At 34.8% G+C, this 26056-nt stretch overlaps 1 protein-coding gene across 1 annotated transcript in view; it reads left to right on the plus strand.

Annotated features, from left to right (window-relative positions):
* Positions 1-25637, plus strand: part of LOC145592423 (uncharacterized) — a 30276-nt gene extending 4639 nt beyond the window's left edge. Inside the window, exons 6-27 of the mRNA XM_081648874.1 lie at positions 4048-4219; positions 5739-5867; positions 7257-7850; positions 8212-8832; positions 12469-12537; positions 14138-14248; positions 14338-14580; positions 15781-15828; positions 17547-17678; positions 19611-19754; positions 19830-19892; positions 19996-20106; positions 20256-20339; positions 20428-20475; positions 20629-20703; positions 21042-21137; positions 21705-21785; positions 21866-21937; positions 23875-23919; positions 23996-24079; positions 24459-24562; positions 24858-25637. Of these exons, the coding sequence (XP_081505000.1) occupies positions 4048-4219; positions 5739-5867; positions 7257-7850; positions 8212-8832; positions 12469-12537; positions 14138-14248; positions 14338-14580; positions 15781-15828; positions 17547-17678; positions 19611-19754; positions 19830-19892; positions 19996-20106; positions 20256-20339; positions 20428-20475; positions 20629-20703; positions 21042-21137; positions 21705-21785; positions 21866-21937; positions 23875-23919; positions 23996-24079; positions 24459-24562; positions 24858-24972 (3241 nt within the window). The 3' untranslated portion in view covers positions 24973-25637. The remainder of the gene's footprint in view (positions 1-4047; positions 4220-5738; positions 5868-7256; positions 7851-8211; positions 8833-12468; positions 12538-14137; positions 14249-14337; positions 14581-15780; positions 15829-17546; positions 17679-19610; positions 19755-19829; positions 19893-19995; positions 20107-20255; positions 20340-20427; positions 20476-20628; positions 20704-21041; positions 21138-21704; positions 21786-21865; positions 21938-23874; positions 23920-23995; positions 24080-24458; positions 24563-24857) is intronic.
* The last annotated feature ends 419 nt before the right edge of the window (positions 25638-26056 follow it).

Genomic DNA, 26056 nt, shown 5'->3' on the forward strand with positions numbered 1-26056 from the left:
GTATTATGATGTCTTAACTCTTACTGATGTCAGTAATTGTCTTCAGATTGATGAAGACATTGAATATCTGTACATGTTATGAAAACTATGTTTCTTTTTAAAATGATTGATTCAAAGTTCAGAGCAGGTGTAGTATGGATCAACTTCTCTTTTGATGCATTAGTGCAGCATGCTGTCCAGCATCTTTGAGTGGCGTTAATTGGCATTGGGTAATTCCTTGAAGCTGCTGCTTTAATTGGTCAGAATGTCAAGATGCGGGGCTAGGCAATACTAGGCAGCACTTTCATTCAGTGTTTGGTCCTAGCTGATGTGAAAGCTGTTGACAGCAATAGAAGTTGAAATGATGTAGGAAAGGGCAGTCCTTTTTTTGAGAGGAATTTGGTGGTCAAGCAAAGCAATAATGTTTTTAAATGTTTGAAGGACCATTTTCTGGCCACTGTTATAGGCTATTCTACTGAATTTGCTTACAGCTGATAGTTTGATTTTTCTTTTTCTTTCGATGGATGTATATATTAATTTTATTGTCCATACACATTAATAACCTATAATAAATAAATATATTTTGGTTCACTTGGTATAGCACCTGTTCGCCATTGCTTTTGTATTGTGTGAATTGTTGTAAATGGTGTTTGTTATAAATTGGCAGAGTTGAACTATGTATGTTCTTATCTTTGTACGCAGTAGTAGACATATAAAAGGGGACTTCTATTTCTTACTATCTGAGTCTCAATTTACAAATGATTCTTCGAGTCTATATAATTTCTTGAAAAACTTCAGACATCAAATATTACTTGATATGTCTATATAAGATTCTTTTGCCAGGGAGGGGGATATAAAATATAATAAATCACACGTAGCAAAAATTAGTTAACTGTTTTCACTCGATAAATATAGAACATTTGATCCTGCAAATGATAAACATTGTTTTCTAATCGGTTGCCCTATCTTGCATTCTAAGTGAACTTCTAGAAGGTTTGCAAATAATATCATTGGTATAGGGAAGTTATGATTGTTAAGTTGATCAGTGATTAAATACAGTTGCTCTGAACCAGTATTTGATTCTGTCACTGTCTTGGCCTGGGAGTTTGTCTCAGGTTTCTGTATCCTGATGTTTAAAATCAAGTTTAGATCTGTAATTACTGAAAAATGGGGATATAACAGCTTGAGTTCCTTGTTTTTATGTTTTCGTCATTACTCAAGGGATACTTAAATAGTGTTTATATACTTTAAGTTACCATTGATTGAAGTAAATTTATTAAGGTACTGGTTCATGGCTTTATTTTTTGGTGATTTGTTTTTTGTAAGATGATGCAGCATGTCCCTGAGAGAATTGATCTTTGCACATAGTCTTGGGGATTGGATTTATCATTTTTATTTGTTTACCTGTCTCTTGTATTGGTTGCATTTCTGATCTCTAGATTTTGTATTACATTTTTCTGTCTTTTGCATCAAAACAATTCTAATTTACTTGAACCTGTTAGCCGATAGGTGTATGTATATCGTTTTACAAGCTAAAATGATGTTAAGGCCTCCATATCTTGGCAAGGGTGTTCATACCTGATCCTTTGTGCTTTCTGTAAACACTCTTCTTTCCACAAAATAGGGGAAAGGCAACTTAGCTTTAGCTGTGCTCTTTGAAATATATAATCTTATTTGGGCTTAGTTTTTTGTTAAGGTATTTGCAGCAGCATTATTTAATTGTTTAAGGTGCTAGCATTGAATAGAGTGGGAGTTGAAAGTAACGTAGTAATTTTGATTGTGGTGCAATGATGTCCAGACCTAAGAGAGTATTTGTTCATCTGTACAGGCTTCAGGTAGATAATATGATGGCTCTGTATTATGGCTAGAATTGATATCTCTTTTTCTTCTCTATATTAAAAAAAATGTGCACAAATACTCAATACAAGCCAGATGTATTTGTCTGGGGGATGCGAGATGGGTTGTGAACATTTTATTGCAGTTTGACAAATGTGGTGTATCTGAATTAAATTGTGTAGTGGGGAGCCTTGTGGCTTGCTGCAGCGATTTGTTTGTGTGTAGGTATTTGGGGTTCTCTGCTCTTTATGCTGTGCAGGAAAGCTGGTGAATGTGTCTAGTCTATTTATGTAACTCCGTTTTTTTGTAGCAGTGACAATTTGAGTTCCCTAATGGCTATTGTTGATTTAAGTTTGAAGCATATGCAAGGAATTTAGTTAGTAATGAATACTATGATTAACTAAGTTGGCAATTTGGCTTTTCTGTCTTGTAAATTTCATAGATTAATTAAGACTTAAGAGTGGGAGACAGGGTCATGGCTTATAAGCTGGTGTATTTATTATTGATTCGTTTTAGTCGATGTTACCTCTTTGGTAGCTTTCACCTTAAGTACTATAGGATGCTGGTTCCCTGGTCAATTTTGATGGTTTCGTGTGAACTGGGAGTCCTTGCAAAGTTATGCTTGTTGCCTGGATAACAAGTTTTATAATATTGGATGCTTGTTGCCTAAATCCACGATCTCGTTTCTGCTTTACATTTCTTGATTCATGTTCCATATGCCATTGATTTTCTGCCATTCCTTGGAACCTTTGAAGAATTCCAAGCAGAATTTCCTTTGAACTTTCTCTTTTACTCATTACATTTTATCTGGAATTTTCTGCTTGTTTTATCAAAATTTTATTGATATACACATTATTAAAAGAAATATTGGTTATACATCTGTACAATTGATTTCTCTGCTACTCTTGATAGGTTAAGACAAGGCTGTGTTTGTTATAATGAACACTCCAAACCTTCTAATTAACTGGATACATGCTGGTTGGTCATATCTGCAGAATTCCACATGTATTCTATATTAATTATAGAGGATGTATTACTATTCGGTTGATGTTTCATATTCATGTAGTTGGCTGAAGGGACTATTTTTCATTGTTTATAGATCTTCATTGATTTGGGCAGTTGTTTAGTTTTTGTATGTGTATAAATTCTGGTTATGATTTTAAGCTGGTTAGTGCATAATCTATTTGGTATTTTTGTTGGATTGAGCAGTATTTCCTGCTTTTTCTGGTGTTTCCATTGGTGTACTTTTGGGTTTGGGTTTAGCTGTTATAAATCATGATTGGATTGTAGTTTTTGATTTAGCGATCTCTCTCTGTTTTAAGAGCACTTGCAATGGGAGTACTCTACCCCCATTTTTCTTCAATTTGGGAGGATACTCCCATTGTGGGTAACATGCCCAAAGTACTCCACATTGGAGTATGTGGGAGCATACTCCAAATATGGAGTAGTACTCCTATCATACTCTTCTAAAGTAAACCCCACACCTTCCTTCCAAAAGTTGACACTTTCCAGCTTTTGTAGTAAGAGGGAGAATAAAAGAGTATTACAAGAGGATACTCTTGTTGTGGGAAATTATAGAGAAGGAGGAAAATGAAGAGTATTTAGATAGTAGAAAGTGGGGTATAGGAAAAAGTACATGATGTGTCAAAAGGAGAATAGGAGAGAGAGTGAAAAGTAAGGAAGTAGAGTACTCCCATTGAGGATGCTCTAATTAACAAAGTATTCTTTTTTATTTTTTAAAATATATGAACATCCAACAAAAGAACACACAATAAAGAGAACAAAGTATCCTCAGAATCCCCCAAACACAGATTACAAGTTACTTTGGTTCCTTTCCCTCTTTCTTGAAACAGAGATTTTAAATCATTCCAGTTATTGAACTCTGTTATTTCTTTGTTTGTTTGGTTTTGGTAGAATTATCTTATTTTTCAGTGTTTTATGAGTATCATTTCTTGCTATCTTGTTTCAGTGGTTAAGATTCCCCATTATTATTTTGTTTGTTGCCCTCCTTTTTGGGTGAGCTATTTGCTGGTCGTGATGAATTGGTTCTTAATCTGTATTTGTATGTAAGAGACTCCTCAGTCTTGTTCTTGTATCAGTATTTCCTGATCATCATTCGAAAGAAAAAGAATCTCCATCTAATTCCTTAGTGTTCCTGTTCTTTCGACCAGATTCTCCATCTAATTCCAGGTCAATTTGTTTATCTCTAATCATTGATTATCTCCATTGCAGTTTGGCTTCTATTGCAAGAAAGAGAACAGAGCACTATGGTCACATTTTATCTGCACTTCTTGACTTCTATTCAAAATCTGAAACCAGATCAGGTCATGCTGCTAGTCTACAGTATTCTGTAAGAAGCGCCTTATTGGGCTTCTTGAGATGTACTCATCCAATTTTCATTGAGGTAATCATTTTTTATTACTAAGTATGATTGCAGGAAATTTCTTGTTAAAAGATACTCCTAGCATTTTCAAATTGTTTCTTGCATCTGAGGACTTCACAATTCAAAGTCATTTTCATCAGTGCTCATGAGTCAAGCTACAGATCATTTTATATTATTTTAATATATTTGACTTTTTTTTTCTTTTTTTTTTTTTTTTTTTTTTTTTTTTTTTTTTTTTTTTTTGTGAAAACAATATATGTGACTGACTCATTAGCACTCTGAATGAAAACTAATCACATCCTGTTTTAAATTTAATTGGCTCACATTCGCAAACATCTTCAGTTGACTAAGGTTATTAGTCATGACGCACTTTATTTGCTGTTTCTCTTCCCCTCCCAAAGTCCCAAGGCACACTTCTCCATTTTCCTAACCCTTTTTGGGAATTTCTGTTCCCTTTCTCTTCGGAGGGGGTCTAATGACTGGAAAATTAAATTCAGGTCTCTAGATCTTGCATAGGTTGCATATGGTAGGTGTAAATGAATTTTATTTAGCCCTAAATAATAAGTGGTTAATGAAGTCCCTTGGCAAGCTTAAGCATCTAATTGCTGATAATTCTGAAGGGTATTCTTGCATTTATATGGTTGTGAACAACATAAGCCCCCGAAAAAGATTTTTGTGGCTTCAAAATCTGCGATGAGCCGATGAATATGAGTATCTAAAATAGAAAAGGAAGAAATGAGTAAGTAGGTGAGAAGTAAGGAATTTGACGAAAAAGATATCAGGAAAGACATGCTTTTACGAATAAACGGAATTGGAGTTGAGGGATTTTTGGTAGGATGAGCAAGGCTTAGGGTTACCTGTTAAATCGAAAAGAAAATAGGGTTAACTAATTAAACAATAGTTGCTGTCTGTAATTCATTAATAGGTCGTTTGGTATGCAGAAATGGGAATTGGGGCACTGAAGGTGGAAAATGTGCTTGGATTCATAAAAATATTGCTAATGCTTTGTTTGGTACATTGACGGGAATATGGTGGGAATATACTTCAATTTATAAAATTGTCCTCACCTACACCTGTCCTCCTTGCTTCTCATAAATGGGAATATAGTCAATTTATACCTTTCTCAATTCCGTCTCCAATTACTACCATTCTCCCTAGACATTTCGCATTACCAAAACACCCTCATTTCTCATTCCCACCTAACAAACATTGGAGAATGGAACAAGTTGGGAAATATTATTCCATTTGCAAACTCATTTTCCATCAAACAAACACCCTGTAAGGGTAATGGGTGAAAGTTATTATACCTCAAGGGTTATTGGTGTAAGTTAATATACCTCAATGGTATATGGTGTATTTACAATTGATTGGGGTTTTGTTCTTAACCCTTGAAGGTATATGATGAATATGTATTGCTTTTGAACTATTATATGTGTGGGCATGTGCGCATATCTGTCTCTGTGTGCATCTGTGTTTATTCTGGTGCTTATGCGCAATTTATGTAATCTGTATCTGTCTGATAAGGTGTTTAAAATTCTAGTCCAGGGACAGATTAGTTCAAGAATTGCGCTCAATGAATGCTGGTGATGCTGTTGATCAAGTTCTTCGACAAGTTGACAAACTAATGAGAATTAATGAGCGTTCTTCTCGTGATGCCCGGATTGTTAAGGTATTGCTCTCTTCTCCTCTCTGAAGTATGATACGGGTTGATAAAGATATTGATGGTTTTTTTTTTCGTATAGAGTAAAGTTGATATTTTCCCTTGCTCGAACATATGCCGCTTTATACTGTACGGGCAGGAATTTAAGGATTGCACCGAATATATGGATCTTTCCCGATTAGTGCTTAGTCAAGTCTTTTTTTGAGAGCTACTCCCTCCGTGTTTTCTTCTCTTTTTTTTTTTTTTTTTTTTTTTTTTTTTTTTTTTTTAAATGCAACCCTTCCTGAAATGGAAATATACTACACAGTTTCATTATCGCTGTCTCCTCACATGGTCCCCATTCGTACCCCACTCACACTTCTTTAATATTTCTCTACTCTCACATCCATTACCTGTACATAAACTATTCAACCATTGTCTCTCTTTATTTTTTAATTTTTTATATTTTTAATATCATTTTAAATTCTCCAACAAACCCCACTTACACAATATTTTAAAATTCTAACTCAAACGCATAAAACTTCACGCAGGTCAAAGTGTTGGCATTTTAAAAAAAAAAAAACTGAGGGAGTATGAAGATCTTCTTTGCTGCTTAACCCTTTCCTACCGAATGTACAGTAAATATTATCTAGCATGAATTGTTTTTGTAGGTAGTATTGTGGGACTAATTAGGGCATTGATGCAATGTAATAATTGGAGTTTTCTGTGACTGACTTTAGGCTACAACTGCCACAAACCATTTGCATTGCTCACAAAATTACTTTTGCAATTATATCCGAATTTCAAATCTTGAATGTGGACTTGCTCTCTCTCTCTCTCTCTCTCGCTTGGACAGTATATTTAAGTCATGTGCTTGCTCCTTTTTACAAGAGCAACAAGTCTTACAGGTTCAGCAGGTGTTTTAGCTTTGGTCAGATGTTAACCAACTGTAATTATAATTACCAAACCTTAAAAAGAAGAGCAAATGTATGTGTGGTATAGAATCTGTTGTACTAATTGACAAGATATGTGTACGAATTGGCATGGAGTTTCTGATTTTTTTTTTTTGGCCTTGATTGTTCTCTGTACTAGAATTTTGATAGTGATGCCGCACAATTTTCAGTACTTCAAAGACTACCTCTTTTTATTTTAAAACTAAAGTGTATTATTGGTATAATTGTTTAACTGCATGTAGCCTTTTCATCATCAGGAAGCCATAATGGTGGCATTTTTGTCAGAGGGATCTGTTCTATTAATATGTTATTAATGTGGGACATTTCATATTGTAGTTTGTTGGTTGCTATTTGGTTTTTTCTTTTTTTCTTTTTTGTGTGTGTGTGTGCAGATATTTGACTGTAGAAATCAATTTTCTGACTTTGATTCATGTGTAATAATCAACCCATGATATCTGATGTTTAGGAAGAACAGTCATCAACCCAGCTTCAGCTTTCAGGGGATCCAATAAAGAGGAAGCTTTTGCCCGTGGACAATGAGGAGCTTGATAATGATCTTGAGATGCCTTCAAAACGTTTGCGTTACACTTCTAATGGAAGATCACCTGATCTTGTACAGATTCATGGGTCTGCTGATGACAATCCTGTTATTAATGGGATTCCTTCTGAAGCTCCCCTGGTGGATAATGATGTGAACCCTGTTGAACAAATGATTACTGTCATTGCTGCATTGTTGGCAGAAGGCGAAAGGGCTGCCGAGTCTCTTGAACTTTTAATTTCTCAAATTCATCCTGATCTGTTAGCTGATATTGTCATAACCAATATGAAGCATTTGCCGAAGACCGCACCTTTAGCAAAGCAGGGGACCCTTCCCTCCAATGCACAAAATATTTCTGCTGTTAGTGCTGCACAAAGTACTGATAGTACATCATTGCCTGTCCTTCCATCTCTTTCTGCACAACAAGGCTCCATTCCTGCAGCAGTTACATTTAGCACTCCTCCTCCCGATTACTCTGGCTCTGCCACTCTCCAAGTGGATTCTAGACGTGATCCAAGAAGGGTAGGTTTTGTTCTCTCCCTCCATTTTCAAATAATTGACTTTTTAAGGTTTTGCACACAAATTAGTTGCACTTATTGCATAGGTATCTTGAACTGTATATTATGCTTGGTACTTTAATTGACAAATTAGAGTGATTGGTTATTTTAAATGATTAATAATGTGGTATTGAAGTGGGTCAGATAATGTGGAATGGAGAGATTAGCTACTACCTTGCCTTTTGCTGGTCATGTTTCAATCATATATGTATATGATAGTTATTGTGGAACTGTATGTGATGGCAAATTTTAACCCAATATATATATCGATATCTGGGAGCCTTTATGTTACTTTCTGTAAGCTTAGTGGGCTGTGCTGATTTCAGGATCCCAGACGCTTGGATCCCAGGCGAGTTGCAGTGCCTTCTGAAGCTCCATTGCTTCCTCCTGCGGAGGAAGCTACACATGTCTCATCTATATTGGAAGGTCCTGCGTTTGTTAATCGAACCACTTCACTAACTTCGGCACCAATCACCGAACGCATCTCTTCGCAATTTGTGCCTGATGCTGAAGTTGATGTGAAAAGTTCAACCCTTCTGGTTCCTGAGAACGAAGTAATGCCAAAAGAGGAGGAAGCAGATGAATCCAGGGAGATATTACCAACTTCAGATGTTAATGTGCTTGTTAATCGTGCACTCACTCCTGATCATGCGGTTAATGAGAACCCCATCACTCTGACATCCTTGAAAACAGAACCAACAGATGCTGCATGTACTTCATATATTCAAGAATCTGATGAAGATTCTCCTCCTGTTTCAAACACATCTGCATGTGAAGAAACTTGTGAAGACTTGCCCGAAGTTCCATCTTATGTTTATTTAACAGAAAAACAGAGACAAACAATAAAGAAACTAGCCGTGGAACGGATTGTCAAATCTTACAAACAATTAAAAGACCAAGAATATTGCAGGACTAGGAATTCACTAATTGCTCGATTGGTCTCTTGGGTATGGAGACTTCCCATTTAGTTTTCTTGGCTGCTGTTTATGGAATGGTTTTCTATGTATGTTAGTGCTTTAATGTATTTTAAGCTGATGCATTTGCTTTGCTGGGATACGAGTTTAAATGTGCTGTTGAGCTTGACTACCTCTGAGCTTATTTTGAGCTTACTTAAAGAAATCTCTGAGTTTAATTTAAAATTCTTGAAAGTGAAATTGATTAGTCAGTATGAACTTGACTCTCCTGCTTGATCATATTTAATCTTTATAGGAAGAACTTATTATCTGAGATGGAGAGAATCGAACTTGATTAGTCAGTATCAGAGTGACTCTTCTGCTTGAACATTTTTTATTTTTCTTGGAAAAACTGAATGTTTGGGATGGAGAGCTAAGCAATGCCTTTTGTGGAGTTTATAATATGTGTGATATGCTTAAATCTTCACACAGAAATATATTTTGTTGTATATTTGAAACTGCAGATCTAGTGCTTTTCATGACAAAATGACCTGCATTATATTACGAGTTGACAGAGATTATCCAGAATTAAACAATTCACCTAATCTGTAACTAGCATTTTCCTTCAAGTTCACTCCTATAACTAAAGAGTTGAATATATCCAATAGATAAAGATTACTTAGGTTCTTTATTACTGTTAGGAGTTAACCTCTGCAATCATATGACTGATTGGGATACTTTCTCATCCCTAGGAAGGTACATGGGCCTTTTTAACATTATCACCTTATTTGTAATACATTTTGGTTTGATACATTGTTTGATTTGGAATACATATCTCGTGATGCATTTGGTTGTGAAATTGTTTACTAACTTGCTTTCTTGAGCCTATTAATTCATTGAATTAGATGGTAAAAACAGATTTACTTTACTATGACAGGGAAAATTAGTAAAGTTTATTTGGTTGTTGATAAACAATTCAAGGGGGTGTGTGGTTAAAGCTTTAGGTTTTTTGCCCCATTTTTCAAAGAGCTACCTTGAGGAGATTGAGAATAAAGATTCCATGATCATTAGAGAGCTAGGGGTTAGTGCAATATGGAGGGGAGTGATGATTATCTTGTACAAATTTAGTGCTCGAGTTAAAAGCTTCCTAGGAATCGTGTGCATTACTGTATTTTTTAGAACGTGGATAGAATACTTCCATCTTGATTGGATATTCATTTGAGGTTAGGAATTAGGTTTTGTTCTTTTCACTTGAAAGTTGAAATAAGGTATTCTTGTATGAATTTATCAAGGTTAATTCTGGTCTGATTGAATTTTAACTGTAATTTGACGCTGATTTTTTAAAGGGAAATCATTATCAATTTGGGGTCTTGCTCTATTCGTCTCTATAATAAGAAGATTGCGTGGTCTAGTATGCTTCTAGTCTGATTCAACTAGAATATATAATTTGTTTCTGAAATAAGGTTAGGAGATTAAAGCCCTATTTCCTGGTGTTAGGGTTGTGATTTAGAAATATAATTTTCACTTGGGATTAAAATTACGGATAGGAGGGCTATTTTAGATGCTACCCTTGTGGCAAGTAAGGTCTTTAAGTTTGTCTGATGTCATTTCAGGTAGGATTTGTAGATTTATGAAACAGTGGACAGGAATCTTTATGATTAGCTGTAGTCGAGCTGTGGAAGGGCTTTGGTCCTAGGAGAAGGAGATGGGACGCCTTAGTCATCCTAAGAGGTGGTTTAGGCCGTCATGATGTTGATAAAAGAATAATGATTAACTCGCTTTCCTCTTGTTTGGTCTGGTATTAGGTAGAGAATTTTTGTTTGGAAACTTTTTGGGTCTTCATGTCTTTAATCATCATCCCCTGGCTCATATTTCTTAATCCTCCATCTATATTTGACTCTTATTTGCCTTTTCTTGGTTAATCATGCTTCTATATTTATCTGAGTGTTATAAATGCTGGTATTCCTTCTATTTTACCTCTATTTTGGGAAGTATCCTCAATGTTTAAAGTCAGGAAATCTTTCAAATCTATTGGGTGTTTGCAATCTGTTTCCTTACAGAAATCTCTGACTCCAGATTGTAGATTTTTGATGGTAAATTCTTCTGGTATCTCCCACACGTATGACTTTTGGGCCTTTTTATCGCAAAACTATTTTTTCTTCCTGGAAGGATAATGCTCCACATTGAGTCAGACTCACTCCACAATGAAGTGCTGTAGCCTAATTTGTATACTTAATATCTTTCAAGTGGTGAGATGGAGAACTCATTTATTTATTTTATTATAAATGGAGATGACCATTACTACTTGCAGTGCAATCTTGCTTCTACATATGGTAGCAGCACTGGAAACTTAGTGTTGAAATGGTTTATTCAGTAACCGTGTGCAGGTTTCCTGTGTAAACTTGCTGGTCATTTTATGGGTATTATGATTGGAAAAGATAGATAGGATTTTTTAGAATTAGGTGTAAGGTGTCTAACCAATTTACCTAGTGAGAGATTTAGGTATTCTTTTCAGGCTTTTCATAGAATGTCCCTATGAGATGTACAGTGTATTTAAAGCCTCTTTTTCGTAATTTTCTATGAATTTGAGTATTTGGTGGCTTCTCTCAATGACTAAAAATTATGTACATCAATATTTGCCTATGGTTTATAAAAAGAAAATAAACTATGTAGGTCATCAAGGGTCACTGACCTCTCTAAATTTCTTTAGCGATTATTCAAGATTTTCTTATGCAGTTCTCAAGCTGAGTAAAGACTGTTGACTTTGAATAACAGCAAGTTGTCTTAGCTTGTTTACAAGCCTAATTAAATGTACTGTTGGGACTTGATATATGTATCTACTGCTTTATCGATTTATTTGTAGGTTTGAAAAAGTTTAGTGATGAAGTGTGCTTTGATAGGAAAGCTGTACGCTCTAAAAGTTAGTGAGTTCTATGAATGTTTGTATAATTGACATAGAAGAATCCTTTATTGCATCAAATATTAGAGGATAGATAGCTCTCCTCATATGTACCATGCAATTCTAGTTGAGGATGCTTTTAGGATATTTTCGTCAAATTTGAGTATGGTCTGGATGATAGACAGCAATGATGGAAAAGTTTGTGGTTTTGGTGTTTCTTTTTAGGTACTTCGGATTGGTTTTGAGTTTTTGACCAGCTCCACTTGCTGAAGGCATTAGGATGCTATGTTTCTGCCGAATCTTCTCTGGCTCTTAGATTATTGTGCCTTTATGAAGTCTGGATGCTGATATTAAGTACATCAAATTTGTCTCTAAGTCTTGTCAAAAACTATATGATAAAACCCTAGGAAATCATGGGTCATGGACCTGATGCTTTATGGACATTATAGTGTGGCCTATATCAAGCTCATACTGCAGAAATCTTATCAAAGTTAGTTCAAGGAAATTTTATCTAATTTACGATACTTATTCACATGAACATTGTTAGTTGGAATTGCTATGCAAAAACCCATTTAAGCTTGTATACTTTGATCCAAGTTCTGATAAGAGAAAGTAAGCAGAAATTTGAGGTATGGGGTTAGCACATTCTGTTGCCTGACTAGAAAGTTATCACTCTGTCAAAAATATTCTGTTATCATACTTTTTATTTTTTAAATTTCAAGGGGTGATATATAAATAGAACTTTTTCAAATAAATATAAATCTTAAGTTCATATTTCATGTTTTTAACAGATGGAAGCTGATGACCTTGTGATAGTGATGGTGCAACAAGACATTGTGTTGGATTACAAAGATCAGCAGGTATGAGGCTCTTGGATTAAACTCCCTTCTTTCTTAGGTCCTTTTATGCATTTATTTTATGTCTGCTGCCTTCTTCTTGTGTTAATTTTAGGTTTTTTTTATTTTTTTTTTATTTTTATTATTATTTATTCAACTCGTGTTTTGCAAACTCTACCGATGTCTGTAGCTAATATTTTCTTAAACCTTTATGTGTTTTACTCACATGTTTTTCCTCTCTTTTTTGTCCCCTTTACTACGCTTGTAAACTCTCTTGAATTTTATTAGTGTACTCTTTTTGTTTCTCACTTTAGACACTTATTCCTTCTTTTTTCCCCCAATTTTTATTTAACCTATTATCTTGCTATGCTATTTTTCCTTTATGGACGGTTCCTTATGACGATTCATTTTGGCCGACCCCAAATCATTTTGAGACTAACGCTTTGTTGTTGTTGTTGTTGTTTTTGCCCTCTTTTTCTTGTGGTCAGAATCAGGAATAGGCTAAAGGGGGTGGGGTTGGTGGCTTGAATTGAGGCTGTTTACATAAGGACCTGGCCCATTGAAAGCATTGTGGGTTGTAGTTTTTTGGAGTGGGGGTTTTATTTGACATTTTGTTCAGTGGTTAATTCGAATGAATTGGTGTAATTCTGTCAATGAACAATGCCAGTATCACTGGTTGTCTTATTTGGGAATGGTAGAGAAGGATATATAATGATAGGAGAGCGCAAGTTGAATTTACGTGTTTCATTTGCAACTTAAATTTTATAAGAAATTGGGGTTGGGAAGGATATGGGGTTGAAGCTGAAACCTATGTTTCCTAGGGACTCGAAATGACAATTTTATCGTGAAGCCTGAAATGACATGGGTTACATAGGATTTGAAGCACGAGTCATAGGAATCTGTTGACACCCTTTATAAATTTATGTCAACCACTGCTAATTAAGTGATGGTTAACACTGATAAATACTAAGGACCTCGTTATTAGCGTGATCTACCTCTTAGAAAGTGGATAGGGATGCCCTGGATGATGATGTGGGATGACTCATCATTACCCTGAAGATTTATTCCGCAGGTTTAAGGTAGGGCATGGTAAGTAAATACATGTTTAAGATGCTTGGATAGTGGAGAATTTTATATGGCCGTTATCCATGTCTGTTTTTGCTTCTTTACTAGACATAATACTCCTGCACCCACACACCCCCCCCCCCCCCCCCCCCCCCAAACATCTCCCGTCAGATGGATAGCTGGAATTTACTTCAATCTGTGACCTCTTGGATATTTAACTTAAGGTTGGGAAATATTTTAGGTTGTGGATGGTAGATTTTTAGGGGATTTTTCTTATATATCCTATATTGGTTGAATCACGCCTCTAAATATCCTTCTCTCCAGTAGCGAACTTCATTTTGAAGATGAAGGGCCACTTATGATAAGGGATTTTGTGTATGTTAGCTTTGGGGTGGATGGATGCAAATGGTGTGCTCTAGATATAGAGCAGGATAACTATCTCAATTGACATTTGCTTGCCTTTGTTGACCTAATAATGAGTCTTGCTCACATATTTCCCATCATTGTGATTTGTGCTTCTTTGTCACAAAAGGTTTATTGATTAGCACTTTTCTGCCAGGGACATGACCTTGTGATGCATATCTTATACCATCTCCATGGTCTGATAACTACAGAAGGTGAACAATCTCCTGGTGCTGCTGACTTGTATGAGAAATTCCTTCTTGGAGTTGTAAGAATTCATACATTATAATATGATATATCTTATCTAATCTGTTTCTTTCTTCAAGATTAAAATGTACTTATTCTGTGTTTTTGTAGGCAAAATCTTTGCTGGATACTCTGCCTGCTTCAGACAAGTCTTTTAGCAGACTGCTTGGTGAAGCTCCAATGTTGACAGATTCTATAATGAAACTGCTGGAGAGTCTCTGCTATCCTTATGGGTCAGACATGCGAGGAAAAGATGTTCGAGATGATCGTGTCACTCAAGGTCTTGGAGCTGTCTGGAGCCTGATTTTGGGACGTCCACTAAATCGACTGGCCTGTTTGAGTATTGCTCTCAAGGTAATATGGCTGTGGAATTTTGCAGCTTGCATCGTTTGATTATGTTCAGTCATATCTATTATATGAGCCAACTTTTGATTTATTTGGGTGTCCACCTAAATTAAACTAACTTTTATTCTCTCTTATATTATACTGTTTCAAATCTTATGTGATATGAGTTGTTTATAGCTTTTAAAATTTTATGCATGCATAAAAATTTAGTGAACCTGTAACAAAGAATTCTATTAGTCAGTGGTTTTATAAGTCAAGTGACTACTGAACTGCTTTTTATTATTAAGAAGACAATTAACAGTCATTTGATTTGAATCTGATATTTGAAACAATATAAGCACAGTATCCTTATACTAAGAGTGGCATGAATGGTGCCTTTGGAACTTTATTTTTCTGTACTAATCCATTATGATTTTTTTAGTATTCTTGCTTCCTTCCTCGTCCCTGATCTTTATGATGTTGGTAATGGAGTTGTCATATGATTTGCAAACTCTTGTTTAAGAAAGGAAGCTATCTCTGTCAGTGTCCCTTTTGCCCATCTTCTTTGCATAATATCCCCTTTTCCGATCTTAGGACTGAAACCTTAGGTTGTTGTTGGACTTTCCACCTCGAAGCATCTTCTTCAAAGGGGAATAAGTGCTCAATAATTTGTTGCTTAGGGTCTTTTAATCAGATCAGCACATAAATAACTTGTATCTATTTCCTTTCTCCTGGATTTCTTTTGAAATTGAAGTTTCTGCAGTAATGTTCTCTGAATTGCAGAGGAGGGTAGAATTGATATTGTCTGCGGCTCAGGTTCATTAATTAAATAAAGTTATTTTGTCACCTAATATGGGTCATGTGGTAAAACAAGGGCAGGCTTGGAGGCACTTGTTCTAGTGATTTGAAGTAAGTGTGTTCGTGTGTGTGTGTGTGTGTGTGTGTGTCTGTGTGTGTGAGAAAGAGATACATTACTTGTTAACCCTGGTGGTTTCTTTTGTTTTTTTTTTTTTTTTTTTTTTTGAACGGCCCTAGTGGTTTCTTTGCTTGTCAAGAAATGATCCTATATTATTACTTTTTGAGCCTGGGCAATGGCTTGGGTTATAATATGGATAACTATTATTATAACCCTAAAATATAATATGGGTTATCATGAAATTAGTTTTTGGTATTTGGGTTTTTCCTTGTGCAATCTACTTAATTTTAATGTTTTGCATATTGTTGATGTAGTGTGCGGTACATTCAGAAGATGATACTCGCGCTAAGGCCATCCGTCTGGTATGTCTTCTATTATTGTGCTCTTGCTAATATGACTTGTGCGTGATATTGCTTATTTTCATTTAATAATGTAATTAGTTAGCTAGTAAGGTTGTCACATTTTCAGATTTTATTGTAGATCAGTGGATATGCTCTTCTCACCTTCTTATATAAAGTTCCAGTCTAACAAGTTCAGATGCTATTGAGTTGTGGGTTTATTTCTCTTGCTCAACTGTCTTGCTCGAAATCTTCTGATTGAGTTTTTGCGATGGCTTAGAGCAAAGATAAGGTCTACTAAGTTAAATTTAAATATAAATTTGTATGCAGGATAATTATAGATGAGGGCTAATAAGTTTAGTTTAGATAAGCGGTCGTATCAACTTTTTGATTTCAGATAAGGTGCAGGTAGAGTTTAGAGATTGAAAAAATAAATATTATGAAAATAAAAAATAAAAATTTAGTGAATAGAAAAAGTTTTCCCTAGCCAACTTGGCTGCAACAGCTCCTAAAGCAAAACTAGTCTCAGCTTAAGTGGACTGCTAACCAGTGCTCTCTTTGATTTGTCAATTTCCATTGCTACCCTTGCCACTTTTCCGCTATCATAATTGGAAATCCACATCTGCAATGCCTGTTTCCTGAGAAATACTGGTCATAGCCTATCGTTTTCTGTCTGTGCACTTGTCCTTGGCTGACTCTTTCTTCATCAAACCAAGTCCTCGTTTCCAGGATCAAAACCTGTTTTATTCAATTTCTTTCTGAATATGATTGCTTGGTTTCTTGTCACCGTCACTCAGTTTCGGTTTTCCTTATTTTTCGAACTTCTTCGCTGGTGTTGGTGTCTTGCACTGCTGAGATTTGGCTTTTCTGGTGTTCTACCCCCTTTAATTTCCACTCCTTTAGAAGGAGAATTTTGCTCCTTTTTGGCAGTTTCTTCTGTAGTTCCTTTACCTCTTTGTTGGTGTTAGCTTCGACAGCAATAAAATTTCAAGATTTGCTTTTAGTGTCTTTTGCTGTTTTGTTTTTTTTTTATTAGTATTTTAGTGTTGAAATCAATTGTTTTTATTTTATTTTTTTTAAATGGTGTTTGGGAAAATAGATAGATTTTATTTTTCTTTCTTTCTTTTTTTTTTTTTTTTTTTTTTTTTTTTTTTTTTTTTTCTGTTTTTACGAACTTTTCTTTGCTGTGACTGCAGTCAGGCCCTGGCTATAGTTAGGTTTTCTATGTGCTCTTTTGTTGTAAAATTTGTTGTCTTGAAGTCCTGAAGCTGTTTCTTCCAAAAGGATGGCTCGAATTGGTGTTTCTTGAATGAGCTCCACATGGTTTTCTTTCCTAGTAAACAAAAAGGAAAAAGTATACTATTTGCTATTGATACTTCATGAACAAATGCATAACAGCTTAAGGTAGAAAAAACTCAAAAATAAATAAATAAAAAATGAAAAAAGATTTACGACCATGCCATCTTTTTGACATCAATGGTCCTAACTTTCTATTGTTATCTCACCTAGAAAACTACCATGAATAAAATTTTTAACTGGAATGTAGGATCACGTGGTATATGATCTGGATTTCGATTCTGATAACTGATATGTAGAGGGGCCATAATCGCCATATAATGGATGTGTTTTGTATATGGGAGCAATTCCTTCTGTAAGCCTCGCTAAATATTATATATTTTATCCATGTTTATCTTGATGAAATTTGGTGATGATTAAATTCTCTCTATTTTTTGATTTGATAGGTTTCGAACAAACTGTATCAACTGAATTATGTATCTGAAACCATCGAGCAATATGCTAAGAACATGTTGCTTTCAGCTGTGGACTGTACAACAGATGCTGATGCATCTGATTCTATTTGTTTGAGAAGAGAAGTAAGTAGAATTTTGTTATATTGTTTTATTTTATTTTTGATAGTTTTCATAGTTAAGATGCAAAATTGATCCCTTTCTTGTGCTTTCATCTTATCTATCTTCACACCCCCACATCTGAAAAATAAACTTGATGAGGTGTATGCTGGAGCAGGATGCCAAGAACATTCACTTCTAGTTTTTGATATATGAATGTCATTTATGCTAAAGCATATGTAAACACATTCCTGTAGGATGCAATGTGTAGGAATTTCTTGGAAATTGTCTTGACTCTATTATCTAGTTCTTTGTGAAGGATTTCTATCATCACTATACAATAAATTTAATGTCAAAGCACTGAAGGAAAGAGTGGAGAAACTGGGGTGGAAACATACAGATAATTTTAGAATTCCTTTTTCCAAGGGTAACTTGCCAAACTGAAAAATCTTTTGTAATAAGATATTTATGTTGACAGAAGAACTACTTACTGGTCTTAGGACCATATACTTCTGGGAAAGCATATTGTTGAAAGAATTCCTTTTCTAAAATGGAGATTGAGTACCTCAAAGATGATCGTAACATCATATAACTGATATAAGACATATTTCAACTTGCTTTTACTGGAAGTCCTCTCTCTTAGCAAAGGACATCTATGATAAAGGCTTTAGAGCTGGATTTGTAAGTTTACTTTTGTTCTCTTAGTTCCACTAACCTTTTTCTTTCTTTTGTGAGAGACATAATAAGAGTGTTATATTAAATGTAGTGTTTGAAACTAAGAATCGTTTATTATTTTTTATTTTATTTTATTTTATTTTTTTTACTTTTTTATTAAGAATAGGCTCAAAATAACCTAACGCCTCATTAATAAGGCTGAGACAAAACTTCTACTCCCTCCGTCCCATAATATAGTTCATGTTTTCCTATTTTGGAGAACCAAAATGTTGATCCTGTTACTATTTTTGGATAATATGTAAGGACTATTATACCCTCACTTTTTTTTTTTTTTAACTTTATTCATTGTACTTCCTACCTTATCCTTGGATTTTGCACATGTCATGTACTTTTTTTTTTTTTTTTTTTCACTTTCTCTCTCTAACTTTTGTCTATAATTGTACTTTTAACTTTTATTAATGTATTTCATCCACTTTCTCCTTCTATTTCTTAAATACTGGGAAAAAACACAAACAAGAACTATATTATGGGACGGAGGGAGTATATAACCAGAAATAAAGAAACAAAAGCAACTCAAATATAACTCTTAAAATAGCAATCCAATCATAGTCATATTGCTTCCATTTTCGGTTAGCAATGTCCATAGCCCTGCTGCACACCTCCTGCTTCACTCTCTTATAGACAACTTTCCTTAGCCAAACAACATCCTTCCACTTTGCATTATTTCTAGCTTTCTACAAATGATAGACTTGAGCTGTTAAGGCACACAAAGCCACCATCTGCTGCACTTGTCTTCTGAAATTCCTCTTCCATTTCCTCCAGCAAGTAAAAATGATATCAGAATCAGCGGCCCTGATTCTATGAATGACATTTAATGTTTATCACCAACAACATTGTTTTCACTTTTGAGTGTACTCATGAAGTATGCCATGGATCATTGCTATTCTAGATGCCTTCATAATAGGGTGTAATGTTATAATTGGGGTTGGATACAAAGGTCCAACAAACCTCTAGAAACTAGATGCAGATCCCTTATCCTATACCGCCATATCACTAACTGCAGAAAGTATGTTCCCCTCATTGTGTGTGTGTGTGTGTGTGTGTGTGTATCTGTTTATTTTTTCTATTTTTACAATTTATATATCTTTTAGTTGAATTTCCTCCTACTATATCTAATTCTTTTAGTTGAATTTTCTTCTATATCTAATTCTTTAAGTTGAATTTCCTCCTACTATATCTAATTATTATTTTATACTCTGGTAAACTTGTCATATCTTATTACAGGCAGGAGTTGGTGAAGAAACTTCTATCAGTGGTCCCCAACTAATAGATTCTGGCATATCACATGCTGTTTCTCAGGCTGATGCTAGCATGTCATTTCCTGAAGCTCAACGTCTAATATCTTTGTATTTTTCCCTTTGTACAAAGGTTAGTTTATGTCCTTACATCTAAGAGCTATAAAACTCCGCCTTCATGATAATGATCTTGGTTTGCAATTCACAGAAACCTGGTCTCCTTCAGCTTGTGTTTGATGTCTATGCACGAGCTGGTAAAATTGTGAAGCAGGTATCACTCTTAAATGTTTCTTTGATCACTATCAGCTATGTATGCATAGTATGCTTATATCAGTTTTTTAAATGATTCATTTGCTTTCATCACAATGATTCAGGCTATTCATCGCCACATTCCTATTTTATTGAGGGCTTTAGGGTCATCGTATTCTCAACTGCTCCGCATTATATCTGACCCACCAATGGGAAGTGAGAACTTGTTAATGCTGGTTGGTTCTATCCCATATCCTTCCTTTCTTGCCTTCTACTGCCATTTCCTGGATGAGACCTGTATTCATTTACATTTCCCCTGCTCTCCAATATTCAGTAATTTTTTTTTAATAAATCTGTTTTTATCTTGCTCCATTGGTGTGAACAGGTGCTCCAAATACTAGCTGAACAAACCACTCCTCCACCTGAGCTTATTTCTACCGTCAAACATCTATATGAAACTAAACTGAAGGTTCCTTTTTCGCGTATCATTTCTTATTGATTTTCTAACTTGCTATTAGGGTCTGTACTTATTTTTCATCAATATTCTACTTCTGCAGGATGCTACTATCCTGATTCCGATGCTCTCTTCTCTTTCCAAAAATGAGGTGCTTTTACCATCTCTTCCCTTAGTTCAATTATCAAATCTACTGTAAATGGTTTATTTACTACTAATGAATGTTCTGGTCTTTATTATATGTTGAGTTATGCCTTGGCTATGTATATTTCTGGATCACTATTGTTTTCGTTTTTGGTCTCAGGTTTTGCCTATATTCCCTCGGCTTGTTGACCTTCCTCTAGACAAATTTCAGCAGGCACTGGCTCACATATTACAGGTGTGCAATCTTTTATCACACATGGTCTATCATCTATTTATGTTCAATCCAGCTCAAAGAACTGTGGGATAGAATTAGCTTGAAAGATAGTGGCCCTTTACCTGCCTTTTATCTCATTTCACTGGAATTTTCCTGCAAGCATACATATTCTAAAATTCTTCAGTTACAGAACTCTTGGCAATAATGCTGCTGTTTGGGAATAGCTTTTTATTTTTTATTATTAATTAAGTAATAGATGTTACGAACTACAATTTAACTATTGCCTTCTATTTTGGGTTCTTGTATCTTGCATCCCTCTCCAGCTCATCTGCTAATATTAAATTGGCTGCATGTCGCAGGGTTCAGCTCATACTGGTCCAGCATTAACACCTGCCGAGGTTTTGGTTGCTATCCATGACATTGTGCCAGAGAAAGAAAAAATTGCACTTAAAAAGGTCTGTTTTTGCGTCATGACAATTTTAGTTTGTGTGTTGAAGTCATTTTATGGAGGACTATTCCAATTTCACTATACCTGTCTTAAATTTTAATATATTTGATGGCCTAAATTGTTATTCAGTGCATTATTTTGTATCGAGTGTTAACCTCTTTTTTTTTTTTTTTTTTTTTTTTTTCCTGATTTAAATAGTTTGACACTAATGTGTGGTGCCTTTGTTTAAGGGTGAACAAGACAGTTGATGTTCTTTTTAAAGCTACTTACAATCCTAAATGAATCCAGTATTATACCTTGTTAATTTGGTGTGTTTTGCTGCACATTAAATTCTGTTCACATAACATCCAATAATGTTTGGAGTCTTGGTTGTATGCTAAATGCTTCTGCTGCCTGTCATTCAAATTCTTTCTTTAACATGCCTAAGTTTTTTAATGGTAAATCGTGTGCACTTTGTACTGGCTAGTGAAAGACATTGCTTTCGTTAATCTCCTCTTTTTTCTGTATTGTCATACTTTTTGGTATTGACTAATGATTCTTGCGACTGTGCTTAGCTTCTATTTTTCATTTTCAGGTAACAGATGCTTGCACGGCTTGTTTTGAGCAACGTACTGTGTTCACTCAACATGTATTGGCAAAGGCTTTAAACCAGATGGTTTGTATTATTACTTTTAGTAGTACTATATCTGGCTCTTCATCTCATGCAAAAAGATATTAATTTGTCTACTTTTCCAGGTTGATCGAACTCCACTTCCTCTACTTTTTATGAGAACTGTAATCCAAGCAATTGATGCTTTCCCTACTCTGGTAAGGTCCTCCCACTTAGCAATGGTGCAATATTGAATTTGTTGACTCTCGGAAATGGGATACTTTGGTACTTTTCAATTGTATCGGTTTTTATTATAACTTATTAGAATACAAAACTTTTGTAGTTGAAGTGGACAAATGAGAGAGCTATTTGGATTTTTGTTGTCTGTATCTGAGTGTATCTCCTGACACCTAAATTCTTTAGCTGTTTTTATTTTTAATTACCATCATCTGAATAATATCAGAAATGGTTTATCTCAATATTCTTGTTTCATTTTGGTCCTGTAAAAGAAATATTTAAATGATGATCTGTGTACACTAGAAGGGTGAAGTACGTTTACTAATCACCTTGTGTCTGGTCAAGAGAAAAGATTAGGGGCAAATAAAAATTAAGAAATAAAAAATAAAGGAATAAACAAATGGGATAAAGATGAGTAAAAGCGTGCTTAAGTTAAAAACATAGGCATGGAGTTGGGAAAATATTTTTTTAGGAGCCAAAAAAAATAAAAATAAACGCATAGCATAATTATTTTTTGCATATACAAAGTATAATAATATATCCTGATTCTGTTTCCATTATGAAATATTTGGAACAATACCCAAATGCTTGTGTAAACCAGTTTTAGATTACTAATTTAAATATGCGAGAAGATGACCAATATTTAATAATATTTGGTCAATGTATGAGAGTGTGATTTATGTTACTCAGTCCCTTCATTTTATCTCAAGTACACCTGCGGATCTCGACACTCAAGACATGGGTAGGACACTTAGACACTTCATTTTAGTTTAAAATTATGTAAAATTTTCAAAGAATAGCAAAGTCGGACGCTTGGACACGTAGCCGTGTCGGACATGGGAGTATGATAAACAATATTTCTTGGCGATGCACTGCTCATGTACCTTGAGATAAGTTACAATATATCTTGAACAAATCCATGACCAATACATTTTATGGTGACAAATAATTGTACTCTTATGGCTCGTTTGGTAGCCGGTAATAAATGGTGGTAATGGAAATGAATTTTAAGTGTAATTTAGTATGGAAACAACTTATAATTAATGGGAACCCATTCTCATCCCCAAAGCATGAATTTTCTTCATATTTCCATTACTATCCATTACCACTTGAGAGAGGTGGTATTAGGTAGGAATGGAAATTTAGAAGGAAAATGCTACAAAATTTAGGGGTCATCTTGAGTGAACATGGATTTCTTTCCAAATTTATATATAAATTCATTCCCATTACCATTGTTTATAACCGGCTACCAAACGGGGCGTTAATGTTCTTGGGTCTGAGTGATGCATCCTTTCAGCCCAAGTTAAATTAACTCTGGCAAGTCGCATTATTAGTATACAATAGTTTGACCACATTTCTCATGCATACCTTTGGACCTTGGTTCATAGGTTAAAGTAGTTATTGTCCTTTGTCAAGCAGCAAAAATTAAAAAATAAAAATTAAATGAAAAGAAATCTTAAATAATTTCTATGCTGTGATATAGTATGCTCTCTTGGTACAATGTACTGACAGGTTTGAAGGAAATTACTGTCTGTAAGCTATGACTAGTACCACTGAATCTGAACTCTTAAGTGCATAGGACTTTGATGAGTTGGGCTAGATTGCCTGGTGATTCCTCAGTTGAGGCTTAAGTGGTTACAAGTCAAAATTGGAATGTACGCGGCTCTAGTATTTAATGAAAATGATCTACTTAAAGCATGTAGTTTTTGCATGGCTGCCATTCTGTGTTTGTTAATAATTTACTGAATATATATATATATATATATAGCAGATTATACTTGGCATGATTATCATCTCTAATTCCATTTTACAAATTCTATAATATACACTAATGTTATGTCTTTCAATCGTTATGTGTAGTGATATATATTACAGAGCTGGATCCAATAGATTAATTAAATTACACTTCTGTATTCAGGTTGAATTTGTCATGGAGGTTCTCTCCAAACTCGTCAATAGACAGGTGATCTTAGGTTCAAATATATTGCGTTTTTGCCTAGTATCTTCTATGGGACTAATTTATGATGCCACCCTTGTAGATCTGGAGAATGCCAAAGCTGTGGGTAGGTTTTTTAAAATGTGTGTCTCAGACACAGCCACATTCATTCCAAGTACTATTAAAGGTAAAACCAGAGAATCTGCCTGTAATCCTGTATAAGCAATATTGGTTTCAAGTGTTGTAGTGCTATCTTAAGTTACTTTTTGCAATGTTATACTCCCTACGTTTTTTCTGGTTGTACCATTTTGACTTGCACATTTGTCACCTCACAACTTTGACCATAACTATTTTAATTAATCTTTAAGTATAGATATTAAAAAAGTTAATATTTGGAAAATTTACATTGAAACAAATCCAATTAATATTTTACATGATAATATATGATTCTGTATGTTCGCTAAAGAAAAAAAGGGCAATATGAAAATTAATTGTGTCAAAAGTTGAAGTGGAACAACTAATAAAATGTATAGAATTATTTTTTAATACTTTTTTGTACCTTGCAGTTACCTGCACCGCAGCTTGAAAACGCCCTCAACAAATACAGTAACCTCAGGGGTCCCCTTAGTGCTTATTCCAGCCAGCCAAGCATCAAATCTTCTCTTCCAAGGTATTAAATTCTTGAACCACCAATCCACTTCTTAGTGAGCTTGATGTGACTCTGGTCTCATCAATATTTAACAAGCAAGCATGTAGCAATATATGTTGTCCCATCACTATCAGTGGTGCGAACTTATGTGATTATTGGATTTTCAATGTATGTGAAGCTTAATTTGAGAATTTATATATGAAGGATTACGCAAAATGTAAGGTCTATATAGTATGATAGGCTGTACTGCTGTAGTGCTTATTCTTGTTTATGCTCTCATAATGTCAAATTTGCTGTAATATGTTTTCTTTGGCAGTTCAACCCTTGCAGTTCTTGGTCTTCCTAGTGAAACACATCTGACTCAGCCACATCTTTCAACTCCCTTGCATACCTCTGATACAAGCTCTGTTCGTGGGGCAACATCAACGTAATAACCCAAATGACATTGGTTTCAAAACGTATACACAACAGCGTTATAAATTTTTTCTCCAAGGATAGTCCCAACTTCCCAGATTCACTAGGAAGTCACCAAGAAGGGAAACACAGAACTGTGTTCCACTTGAATGCTCCCACTTCATAAATATGTCTTTGGCGGGAGCTAAGAAGGCATCTGCACTTAGTTAATGTCAAAAATCCAGTGATATCGAAGAAGATTCCAGGCAGAGCAATGAAGAGATAAATGATCAATTTTGCTTTGAGTTAACAACCTGCTATAACTGCAGGTTATGTATAATATGTATATTTGTATTTTATATTAATTAGTCTGGCTCCCTCCAATTAGAAATAGAATTATCATTCCATGTCAATTTTGGTATTGGTTTTTGCCTCAATTGGGCATTTTTAATAAAAATAATCACTATGTGACACCCCACCCTCCCTGTTGATGTAAAAAGTCTCCCAATCAGCAGAGGTTAATGATCGCGTGTCGGTTGCTGTACCCTGTGGGGTGAGGAGGGGCTCTTTGTGAAATGAGGGAGCCTCAGTTAATTTCTGGGATAAACAAAATTTGTTTATCAGCTTTACATTTTGGTAAATAAATCAACTTTATCCAGTCATTATTACTGTGGGACCCACTTTTATTGAAAAAGTTGTTGATTTATTTACAAAATTGCGATGTGATAAACAAATGTTGTGTATGTCAGAGATTAACTTGTATTTACCCTTGTGAAATTACCTTGTGAATTTTAATGTAAAGCTAACTAAATTAGTCAACTGTTGTGTTTACATAGTTTAGATCAAAGTAGTTTCTGGAAGATAGACACTCCAGTAAAAAACCATCAAATTCACATGAGATAGTCCAGTAAAAAATAAAAAATTGTCAAAAACCATTTTTTATAACACCTTTTATGTGTAAAAACATCTGATAAAAATTTTTCTTGTGAAAGCATATCTAAAACTAGAAATTTTTTTACAAGGTAACACCTTAGGTCGGTTTCTGGCATTAACCCTGTTTTTTGGTGTTAGGGTCACGTGCTCAACCCCTCTCTCTACAAAACCACCAATAACATAGCCTAG

Source organism: Chenopodium album, chromosome 18, assembly GCF_948465745.1.
Source record: "Chenopodium album chromosome 18, dcCheAlbu1.1, whole genome shotgun sequence".
NCBI classification, from domain to species: Eukaryota; Viridiplantae; Streptophyta; class Magnoliopsida; order Caryophyllales; family Amaranthaceae; genus Chenopodium; species Chenopodium album.